This window comes from Armigeres subalbatus, chromosome 1, assembly GCF_024139115.2.
Source record: "Armigeres subalbatus isolate Guangzhou_Male chromosome 1, GZ_Asu_2, whole genome shotgun sequence".
NCBI classification, from domain to species: Eukaryota; Metazoa; Arthropoda; class Insecta; order Diptera; family Culicidae; genus Armigeres; species Armigeres subalbatus.
The window spans coordinates 209,026,459-209,038,741 of NC_085139.1; the positions used below are offsets into that span (position 1 = coordinate 209,026,459).

The 12,283-nt window shown below is 44.1% G+C and overlaps 1 protein-coding gene and 1 pseudogene across 1 annotated transcript; one reads left to right on the plus strand and one right to left on the minus strand.

Moving 5' to 3' along the window:
- Positions 1-150: 150 nt before the first annotated feature.
- On the plus strand, positions 151-1,263 carry LOC134210365 (trypsin-2-like). The gene is made up of 2 exons (XM_062686422.1): positions 151-546; positions 614-1,263. Exons 1-2 carry the CDS (start codon positions 169-171, stop codon positions 1,079-1,081), a joined length of 846 nt encoding a protein of 281 aa, XP_062542406.1. The 5' UTR covers positions 151-168; the 3' UTR covers positions 1,082-1,263.
- A 300-nt stretch (positions 1,264-1,563) lies between these two features.
- The window catches only part of LOC134206953 (serine protease 1-like), a 77,921-nt pseudogene continuing 67,201 nt past the window's right edge, over positions 1,564-12,283 (minus strand).

The window sequence follows — 12,283 nt, forward strand, 5'->3', positions numbered from 1 at the left end:
CCTTCAGCCAACCAAACGCTAGTACCAGTTAATCTGCGGTGATTAGGATCGATTTCAGATAACACAAATGGCGTTCCCGCAAACGTGTATCGCACCGATTCGTAATAAGTCAGTTTTATCGAACATTTGTTCGTGGATGTGAGACAAATTTAACTCCGTGCCAAATCCATGTCGCTGTACCCATTGCTCTTGTTGATTGCCGCTCCGGTTTTGGGGTTCGCTGTGAACGAGCTTCAACCGGAGCCGTTGTTCCTTGGCGGCACGGTAACGAACTTTGGGCAGTTTCCTGCTGCTGCTTATATTGTAACACCTGAAAGATCACTTTGCGGCGCAACTGTCCTGAACCAGAATCACGTGCTGACGCTGGCTCAATGTGCCCTGAATGCAACCTACAACACGTTTAACCCCCGTCTGGTACGTGTTCACGCGGGAGTGCTGGACCTGAATTCAGTGTCCGCCAGCAGGCAGACCAGATTGGGAGACGTGATTTTTGTGCATCCGAACTTCAAAGCACATTCCTTGGAAAACGACTTGGCAGTTATACGGGTAAGCGTTTATTGTTGATAGAGGCATAGAGGAACGAGACACTATCACGTCGATTATGTCATTGCAGGTTCAGAGTCCGTTCAACTTTCCAAGTAACGAAATTGAACCAGCTGTGCGACAGACGAGAATTGTGGCCAACGGAGTTGTGTGCAATTTGGTGGGATGGGGAGCGATTGCAGTGGAGTTGGATCTCAATTGTCAGTTTCAAAGATTACTCCAGCTGATCAGCGATCGTGATATGTGTAGCTCCTTGCGCAGAAACATGCCAGTGTTTGAGAACATGATCTGCGCCGGAAATACTGTCGCCATTGCAGCCGGTCCGTCACCCTGTGAGGGTAGCTTGGGGTCTGGTTTGTACTGCAATGGGGTTCTCACGGGGCTACTATCGTTCGGAATCAACTGTGGAACGGCGAACAATCCGCCGACGTACACGCAGATTCGCTTCTTCAATCCTTGGATCGAGCAGCAGCTGAATAGGACCGATAGACCACCAGCAGGATTCTCTCCTTTAAGTGTTTTAGAATCGTACGAATAAAATTAGAGCAATCAAAAAAGAAGAACAAACATAAATTTTTTGTTTTGTCGAGGGTACGAATGAATGTGGAGATTAACGATTGTTTGAAATAATACAATTGGTTTGCTATAGAATAAGTTTATTTTTTGAACTATTTAAACCGAAAATAAGTTGTTCAATAAAATCATACTAAATTAATACAATTCTGAGTTATATGTTGCTAACATCATTTGGTTGATACAAATTGCATATTAAAATCAGGGAAAGAAAAGAATGACTCAAATGGGTCAATGCAAAATGGTTTTTGCTTAAAGATAAATTTATTACTGATTTCTGCTTATTGTACGTAGGATTTACGTAAGACATTAGTCACGATGCTCGATGGTTTTGATCTGATTCTTACCCTTTTGAACCGAGATGCGATTAATCCGTGATTGGGTCATTGGAATGTTTACTAAATACTTAACAATAAATAGTTTTATTCTCGAAAATATCACCATCATTTACAAAGGGTTCGGACCCCAGGGGCAATTATCGGTGCGAGTGAACTGGTTCTGGATCCAGGTCTGATACTGCCTGATGTCGATGTAAACTCCGGCTGGTTGGCCGCTCCACATGCTGTTCCAAATGTCAGAACCCCGCGAGCTGGTCATTGCAGAGCGCCACCGCCGGATGTTACCCTGACAAACGGTGTTGGGTGTTGCGGCGATAGATCCGGCGCAGACTCGTCGCAGCACACGGTTCGCATGGACAGTGGCTCCGTGCACGTACCGGTCGCAAAATGGGAACGGTGATCACTCGCTGTACGGGGTTGAGCGTAGCAGCGGCTCCATCAGTGGCGGAACCCCATCCAGCGAACAGACATGCGGTACCATCGGAAAGTAGTCGGGTGTTGATCACTGCAGGCTCAATCGTGTGGAACTCCGGGAAAATGTGTTGACACGGATCACGGCCAAATCGTGATTGTTGGTCAGCCGATTGTAGTTCGGTGTACGAAGAGATGCGTCATTGCGGACCTCGTCTAATAGTTGATGTCACAAGTTAACATCACCTGCTGTGACACGCAACCAGAACGGATTGATGAGATAAACGTGGTTGGGTGCATGACGCACAAGCCGCGGTCAGCACATGCTGACGGTTGAGGATGTGCCGCCGCATGTAGGTTGTGAGGAGAATCGATGCTAACAGCGGAGGAATGTCCTGGAACAGTATTCGTCCCTCGGTTAAACGAGGTGATGCATCTTCAGCAGCGTACGCAACTGCAAGAACTGAATTAAAATTGAGTTTATCACTCCGTTTCACTGAATGCCTCTTACTTCATAACACCAGTGCAACTATGGATATAAAGAGCAAATTTTTCATTTTCGTAACCCAACCGTCACGGAAAGCAATTAGATACTTCAGCATTAACGGGTGAGCTGTTCAACTTTGCTACCGATTTTTATGTCCTTATCTTATCACTTGTACTGATTTGTTTCTGATTTCATAGCAACTTTGACACATTCTCGGAATCTGATCAAAACACCCGAAAATGATTGACTCCTAATCCTGAGATAGTATGGGGCTTCATTTGTATCTTTGTATCCATCTCATACTATGGAGACGATCATTATCTCTTCTACACACTTAAATTGAGAGTTTCAGCTCGGTAATATTATATATTTGATTTTATTCGGTGAAAGAAAATTTGACAGAGTTCAGCTACTAAGGACCTGAGACTAAGCACATGCCGTATCAAGGCGACAAAAAATAATTACAAAGCTATCTTTGATGAAGACAATAATATGGCACTCATTTGAAGATTCTTGTACCATGGTACTTGTACACCAGTGTGTCATTAGTAATTGATTGGAACTTACTGATTCCTGCATTCATTTTACCGATGTATCAGTTTTGAGTATTCGGATTGGGCTTCCGTAACTGTTAGCAAGTTTTCAATAGTAAATAATCATAAATATTGTAACACTGAGTCGGTTTTACGCGGAGGATATGGGCCTAAATTAAAACAACGAAAAACCGCGTAATTCCCAAAATAAGTCTGAATGAACCGCGTAAATCCGAAATTCGAGTGAAAACAAAATCGCATAAAAAGCAATTCGTGTAAAAGAACCGCATAAAAAACGACTTCAGTGTACATCAAGTATGAAGCATTAACTCTTTCTTGATCGAATGGTCCAAGAAAATTGAAAATCCATCGAGAAACTCATGAGATATTAACGATCAAAGTCTATCATATTTTTGTGACGTTTTTCGATTTTTTGCAATCGTAAAGTGTACCCCAATATAGAAAAGACAGACGTAGTTCTACGTCAAAAATCAAACTATTCCAAATGAAGAAAAAAATAATTGTTAATTTTTATTCACCCATATATGTGTAGACTTTTTCACCCATATTTAGGTAATGTCATTTTTCTCAGATTATAGGTAAAGTTTAAAATTTTCTTGTATATTTCCCCATATTATTAGTAATGCATAATCAACTCAAATATGGGTGATTCAAGTACCTATTATAGTAAACTGATCTAAGCGTGTACACGAATATGTACTCGTTTAAAAGATATTGAAATATATCAACGAGTCTTAGTCTGGTTAGAACGTTCCAAGAAGCCGGTTTACAATGAGGAGTGACTCAGTTTCATTCCAAATTTTCGACCACTATTCTAGTTTGAATCTGGAGCAAAATAGAACAAACTTGCTGGTTTCCCCAGTAGTGTTCTATTCATGTTTTTCAAATTTTCAATTTAATGAAATCATTATGTTGCTGCCAAGAAAGGCGCCGTAACTGCAAAGTGGATTGATCCGTAGATAAAATGACGCGTTCATACACCAAAACAAACGAAAAATGTTTGATTTTGATTTATTCTGTTCAAAACTGCAGAAAATAGAACAGCGTTATACCGAGTTTTTTTTGACAGTGGACTGGTATAAAATGAATCTAGAACGACTGCTGGGAAAATGAATGTTTCAGATTCATATTCAAACTGACAGCCCGAACGATTTGAATCACTGCTGATTTTACTCTAAGTCATTCTTTCCTTGTTAGAATTCAATTTGCTTCTCTCCCAAAAATAATATTCTATCCGGAATAAAATTAGAACGCTTTTTATACCGAAGTCGCACGGCATGAAAAACGGACGGGACATTTACACAACACCATTGGAACAGTGGAGAATTTTCGCTTTACGAAGTTTTCTCCTTACCGGGGTGGGAATCGAACCAACACTCCAAGCACATGCGGTTTGACGCTAACTGCATGGCCACGAAGCCCACAATCGATTCCCAAAATGTGGTATGTTATTGCCGAGGAAAACTCGCCTGCTTTTCACACCTGAGAAGATATCAAATGACAATTCCATTAATTATCATGAAGAATGATTCAGCACAACCCTGGCTGATATTGCCCCTGCAACTATCACCGACGCAAACTGGAACAGAGACTAAGTAGCCGCCACTAAGTCAGTCAAAACCGGTGGCTCATTTCAGAAAAGGCCATCGTCAAAGCTGGGCTGTCAACAGCGTTTGTGGTCTCCTGGAGGAAGTCGAGTAGACGCGATTCGTTGTCGTTTGACAATTTAAGGTTCCCCAAACACTAGCGACGGGACAATCACGAACGCGATTCTATCGCTTGCCAATTGCGATTATGTCGCCGTTGTTGGTATGGAAGCATATGTGGAACATTGCCTGTAGCGACTTAATGATAGAATCGCGGCGATGAAATCGCAACGATCTGGGGGAGCCTTTATTGTTAATAATTATTATTTCTTCACGTGAGTTTCCTGAACACACGCCCATCTTCACCATGTAGGAGGGAAGGAAGTGTTGATGTAGTCTTACTTAACGAGAGGCTCCCGACTCAGCGACACCCTTATAAGTACCACGGAGTTGGATATTGGGAAGGTATTCGTTGGGTCAAGATTTGCCTGTAGCTGGCAATGTGACCGTGGTAGATCTTACACCGTAACACACCACGCAAAGGTGTCTACCCAGCGTTACGGGGGACACATATGGAGGGAGGTGGTTGTTGACATTTTCTTACGTTCCATATAATGGATGGGAGGGGGGGGGGTTGGTTGAAAAACCCAGAAAAAACGCTTACGTAAGTAGTGAGCGAGAAGCTACCATCAAACGCCCCCAAGCTTTCAAGGGAAAACGCGTGTGTTAGTTAAATTTTGCCACACAACATACATACTAATACAATGGCGGGCATAGAAAGCTTTCAATTAATAACAAAAGAAATACTAATGGATTGTTGAAAAGCAGGCCAAGTCCCAGTTGGAATGTAGTTCTATGGAAGAAGAAGCTTGCGATGTACTTACGAGATTGACCGATTCACCGAAACCGTTTCCTTAACTGTTAGCAAGTTTTCAATAGTAAATAATCATAAATATTGTAACACTGGAGTCGGTTTTTACGCGGAGGATATGGCCGCGTAAATTAAAACAACGTAAAAACCGCGTAATTCCCAAAATAAGTCTGAATGAACCGCGTAAATCCCGAAATTCGAGTGAAAAAAAATCGCATAAAATGAAGTATGAAATTCGCGAGTATGAAGCGTTAACTCTTCCTTGATCGAATGGTCCAAGAAAATTGAAAAACCCTTGGAGAAACGCCTGGAATATTAACGATCAAAGTCTATCATTCAATGCCAAACACCGTTCATGGAATAATGCTCAAAGCAATTCCAACGGCAACATTTTATTTGAAGATTGTTCTGCGGGATATTATACTATTCAATATCCCAATGGACCAACTTTTCTTCAGTCGAAATCCTTCTACAATTGATTTAGTTTTAACGGATTCAAGTCAGCTGTGTGGCCAATTGGTAACTCATGCTGACTTTGACTCATCACCTTCCTGTGACATTTGAAATCTCACAGAAGCATTTACAATCCAATCAGCTCTACTTTTTATCATAGAGCTGATTGGGATTTATATAAACATATATCGATAGGAATTTTGATGTTAATATTCCTTTGGATACCAAAAGTGATATTGACAATGCGCTCGTATCTTTGACAAATTTAATTGTAGAAGCCAGAGGCATTGCAATTCCTAAATGTGAAATTAAATTCAACTCCATTATTATTGACGACGATCTTCAGCTACTGATCCGTCTTAAAATGTGAGGCGAAGGCAAAACCAGAACTCGTGATCCCCGTTGAAAGTTATTTGGCAGATTTGCAAATGAAATTAAAAACGTTTCGCTATTAGAAAATAAACTTTGAGAATAATCTCGAAGTTGGATCAGTTCAAACCCTTTGAAATAAACGAAAATTCTTAAAAACCTCAAAAGCCAATTCCAGCTTAAGAGGAAATAAAATTTTATTAACAAATGGCGAAAAGGCTCAAAAACTTGCTCAGCAGTTCGAGAGTGCCCATAATTTTAGTCTAGGTCTCACTAGTCCAATTGAGGATCGGAATTAAGCTTCAAGACATTCTCAACCAAGATAATGTTTTTGACCCTACTTGGGAACTAATTTGGATGAAGTGAGATCTATTACTAGAAAATTTAAAATATGAAGGCCCCGGGTGATGATGGTATTTTCTACATCTTATAAAAAAACTTCCGAGCTCTTTATCCTTTTGGTTAATTTATTTAACAAATGTTTTCAATTGGCATACTTCCAGAATAATGGAAAACGTCAAAGTTGTTCCAATTTTGAAGCCGGACAAAAATCCAGCTGAGGCTGTTATCGCCAATCAGTTTGCTTTCTTCAATAAGCAAACTGTTTGAAAAGATTATTTTAAATAGAATGATGGTTCTATTAATGACAATTCTATTTTTGCTGATGAGCAATTTGGCTTTCGCCATGGGCATTCAACCACTCATCAGTTAAAAAGTTGAACTTAATTCGCTCAACAAATCTGAAGGATATTCGACTGGAGTTCTCTTCTTGATATAGAAAGCATTTGACAGTTTTGGCATGAAGGTTTGATTGTAAGATGTTAATTTTAATTTTCTCTGTACATCATTCCTGATCCAAAATTTTATCAGATCGCTCGCTGCAGGTAAACTATCAGAATCTAAATCTGATATATTACCTGTAAGGGCTGTGTCCCCAAGGCAGCATACTGGGGCCCATATTGTATAACATTTTACTTCTGACTTACCTGATTTACCACCAGGGTGTCAAAATCTTTGTTTGCAGATGACACGGGCCTCTCAGCCAAAGGCGAAGCCTTCTGTTCATTTAGTAGATTGCAAAAAGTTTGGATATTTTCTCCACTTACTTGCAAAATGGAAAATTTCCCGAATGCTTCCAAAACTCAGCTTATAATTTTCCCACATAAGCCGAGAGCTTCTTTTTGAAACCTTCTAGCAGACATATTGTCACTATGAATGGGTTCCAATTAATTGGTCTAGCAAGCTAAATTTAGGACTTCTGCTAGATCAAAAATTAACTTTAAAAATCACATTGAAGGCCTTCAAGCCAAATGTAACAAATATATTAAGTGCCTATATCCACTTATAAACAGAAAATCAAAACTTTGTCAGGAACAAACTTTTGATTTACAAACAAATTTTAGACCTGCCATGTTGTATGCTGCCTAATATGGACTAGTTGCTGCAATAGAAGAAGGCACTCAGAGGATTCAAAATAAAATTTTGAAAATGATTCTGAAGTTCCTCGTGGTATAGTACCAATGAACTTCATAGAATTTCTAATATTGAGACATTACAAAATGTCCAACAAAATAATTTCAATTTTAGAAAAATCGTTGCAATCTTCTATTGCAACGATTAACCTCCTTACCCTTAGTTTTAAATAGGTTAATTTAGTTTAAGTTGAAAACATTGTAATTCTACATGGTTCAATTCAACCAGAGGAAAAATTCTAACTGAGCGAAATTGAAATTATTAATAATAACTAAAAGCGTAACATAGCAAATAAGGATGATAGTGAAAAACACGGAACACCTAGTCTAAGAGAGTAAATGTATTAGATAATTAGCAAATAAATCAGTAAAAAAAAAAATAAATAAATAAATATTCAAAGATTTTACATTACCCAGGTATCAAACACTGCGGGGGAAGTGGATATGTTTAAATTACGCTTTTTCCTTCCTCAGGGTTTAGATAGCTTGAATCTTAATATGTCCTTCTTTGTTATCATTGTGATTCCAGTGGTGATTGGACTAATATAAATGAGAAAATGCCTGATTAATCCACCTATCGGTATTGATGCCTTTCACATGTTTTTATATGAAAAAATGTATAAAAGTTAAAAATAGCACTGATAGGTAAATATATTCTATAATTCATTAATTTTTATTCATGACAATTTCGCGTTGAATGCAATTTTTTGCGAACAAATTTATTAGGATAAGTGTAGAATAGCTGATAATTTTATACGTGCTTTGCGCGCACACATACATACAAATACGCACATACAGACATCATCTCATCATCAGGCGTGTAGCGGCAGCAGAGAAGGTAGCCAAAGGTACGCAGACCAAGGCCCTTTCCTCCCCTAGCGGTGTTACTGCGGTGAAAGAGGCGACCTACGAGTGAGGAGAGAAAACGCCAAGTACGAAGCGACCCAAACGCGCTACCATTAAGGCGAAGCGTCGCCTGGATGGTGCACGAGCCTGAAGGGCGTGTGCCCAAGAAGGTAAAGGCACTAGACAGGCACAATTGCTGAGCCACAGCTGGCCCAGCCAGCCATCGTACCCGCCGAAGGGATGCGAAACCTTGGCAACTGGTCAGTAGGGTGCGGAATCAAACACCCTCGACCTACGAAGAAGGTGAGAGACAGAGGCGAGGCCTTGTTGGTGAAAACCGACAGGACAAATACGCCGATCTGAAATCCTAGTGAGCGGCCGATAGCCCTATCGGCCCTGGGCCAGGATGTGCGCAGCGTTAGACGTACCAAGAACGGTGAAATGATCTTGGTACTGAAGGGTGGCGCGCAATCCAGCATCCCGCCAGCCTACAAAAAGCTTGCCCAGGAGATCTTGGGTGACGGCGCTCAGGTCAGGTCGTTGGGTGCGGAAGTGACCCTCCAGTGTAAGCAGCTGGATGAGGTCACGACCGCGGAAGACGTCGTCTCTGCCGTCAAAGAGCAGTGCAGCACAGAGGTTGAGCGGTCCTCTGTACGTCTAGAGGGGATTCTTCGGTACGCAGGTAGCCTATCTCAGACTACCGGTGGCTGACGCCAAAAGGTCATCGAGAGGGAAGCTGAAGATCGGCTGGTCAGTATGCCCGGTAAGCGTGCTCCAGCCACCTTCGGTGGACAGGTGCTACCGGTGCCTTGAGTCCGGGCACAAGTCTTATCGCACAGGGCCCAGACCAAAGCAAGATGTGTCGTCGCTGCGGCGAGGAGGACACAAGGCGCAGGAATGCGACAAGGCACCTGGTCCTTATCTGCGCCAGTAAGAAGCAGGCCGGAACCATGCTATGGGCGGGCCTGCGTGTCTCTTCGGAGAAGCCAATCGGAAAAACCGTGCAAGTAACACGCTGAATCTGAATCACTGTGCACCTGCCCAGCAACTGCTGTGGCAGGCGGTCTCGAGTCGAGGATCGACGTCGCCCTCCTGTCCGACCGTACAACGTCCCTGCCAACAATGGCACTGGGTGGCGGACGGGTCTGGATCGGCGGCAATCTGCACAACGGAAGGTACCCGTTCAAGAGGTTGTACACTCCTCCGCGGAGGTCGCGAAGCCGAATCAATGGGGTGTTCTGAGGCACTGCCCACCAAGGGTGGCCAATGGAACAGTTCAACCAGATGATCGACAGGCTATCGGCCGACCTAATGGGTCGGCCGTTCGTTATAGCGGGGAGACTTTAATCGCGGCAGTGGAATGGGCAGCCGCTGCACCAATCAGAGGGACAAGCTTACTCGAGGCACTTGCAAAACTCGACGCAGTGCTTGTCAATGACGGAGCCAGGCACATTCCGTGGGAATGGGGCCGAATCATGGATAGATACGTTTGTCAGCCCCAGTCTGGTCTCGGACCTGGACTGGAGGGTGACGAGGGCTACACCCATGGTGATCCACAGCAATTCGCTCCAAGATCAACTATGGTGTGCAGCGTCTGAGGCGCGATCCCTGTCAGGTCCGTGGGTGGAAGACCAATCACTTCGACAGCAAAGTTTTCACCGCGGCCCTGGGACGGAGGCCAACACCGACAGTCTAAGCGGATGCGCTGGTAGCTGTCCCACAACGCGCGTGCGATGCATCTATGCCGAGGAAAGCCCTGCCAGAAATGGCAGACGGCATACTGGTGAGTGCCGAAATTGCAGCCCTACGATCGCTGCCTCAAGGCTGAACGTAGGACGCAACGAGCCAGCACCGAGGAAGAAAGAGCGGTCCGCCGGGAAGTGTTTCAAGGTGAGAGACTGGCCTCTAAGGATTAAGGCAGCAGAGAGGCGTCTCGACAACCTGTGAGGGTGCCAATACGAATCCGTGGGTGTCGCATATGGGATCGTGATGGCCAAGACCAATGGTGCTTCACCCCCGAACGGTCACCGGACCGGACGAGGATTATCGAATCTCTTCCGTTCCGAGCCAAAGTCGGCCTCCTCCTGCGCTGCAAGGCGCTGGAGTTGGCCGAAATAGGTGCTCGGTGACGAACGAGTTACTCGCAGTGGCTAACACCTTGCGATGAACAAAGCTCCAGGCCTGATGGAGTTCCAAACAGTGCACTCAAGGCGGATCGCAGCGAACCCGAACATGTTCAGGCTAGCTAGCAGATATGCCTGGATAGTGTTCCTGAGAGATGGAAAAGGCAGAGTTGGTACTGCTGTCGAGGCCGGAAGCCTCCGGTGACCCATCGGCGTACAGACCAATTTGCCTGATCGACACGACGGGTAAACTGCACGAGAGGATCATCCTCAACAGGTTCACCCCGTACGCAGAGGGTACGGATGGCCGTCGAGTAACGTTTGGTTTTGGAAGGTAGAGTCCACGGTGGACGCTATCAATTCAGTCCTCAAGATGCAAAGGTAGCGATCCAGAGAAGAGCGAAATTCGATACTGTGCGTTGGTGACACTGCACGTGAAGAACAGTTCAACAGCGCAAGCTGGATGCCATCGCGCTCTCGTTACACCGGCTTAGCCTGCAGGTGGACTGTACCGGATCTTGAAAGCTACTTCCAGAACCGTGTGTGCTATACGAGACCGATGCCGGTCGAAAAGTGTTCCTATACCGCAGGAGTCCCGCAAGGGTCAATCCTGGGCCCGGTACTATGGAACCTGATGTATGACGGGGTTCTGAAGCTAAAGTTCCCTCTGGTGTGAAGATCTTCGGCTTTGCTGACGATGTAACCCTAGAGGTCTACGGGAAGTAGACCGGAGAATAACCGCAGAACACGCGATCAGCACTGTGGCGGACTGGATGAGTGCGAGGGCCTTGGGCTCGCTCCATAAGACGGAGGTGGTTATCGTCAGCAACCGTAAGTCGGCACAACATGCAGTTGTACACGTGGGAGACGTCCGATCACTTCAAAGCGGAGTCTGAAGATTGTTGGGGTCATCATAGACGACAAGCTTACTTTCGGTAGCATGTCAAATATGCGTGCAAGAACTGGACTGCTGGCGGCATTATCGAGAATGATGTCCAACGGCTCCAGGGTGTGCGCCAGCGAGGCCTCGTCAAGGCTGGGCGGGCGTAGGCCCGCGTTGACAGGTCCCTCTGTGTGCTGGCGAATGGCCCTATCGCAGAGAGGTCAATTTAGGTGCACGGCATCATCATTCTTGATACCAGTCGTGCAGGCAGGCGAAGTCGCCCTCCCACCTTCCGAGGACATAGGGCGTGGTAAGGCCACCTGGAAAGCCGGCAATGCGCTGGCACGATACCATGGTGTCCTTCTAAAAAAGCGAGTCACGATCAGGGTTCTATATCGTCGAAGCGATAAAAGGAAAATGATTCTTGCCAAACTTCATTACACTCTAGCTGGTGTTGCTTTCGTGCAGTCGATTCATTCTTTGCTAATGAATTCACTCGCCACTTCTTGTCTGAGGTGAATCCTCCAGAAATCATTTCGAATTCATTTCATCTAAACTCTTTCAATTGAAATGGAATAATACTTCAAATGAAAGCGTGAATGATTCTGAACCTAATTCATCGAAGGTAAGCATATCTTCGTTCAAATAAAATGAAATTTACTTCAAGTGAAGAGTAGATTCCCTGTGGGACGATGCAAGTTTTTACCCTCCCAACAACGCAAGTGGCAAATTAGCACAATAAAAATAGGAATTGTCACCTGCTAATACGCGTTA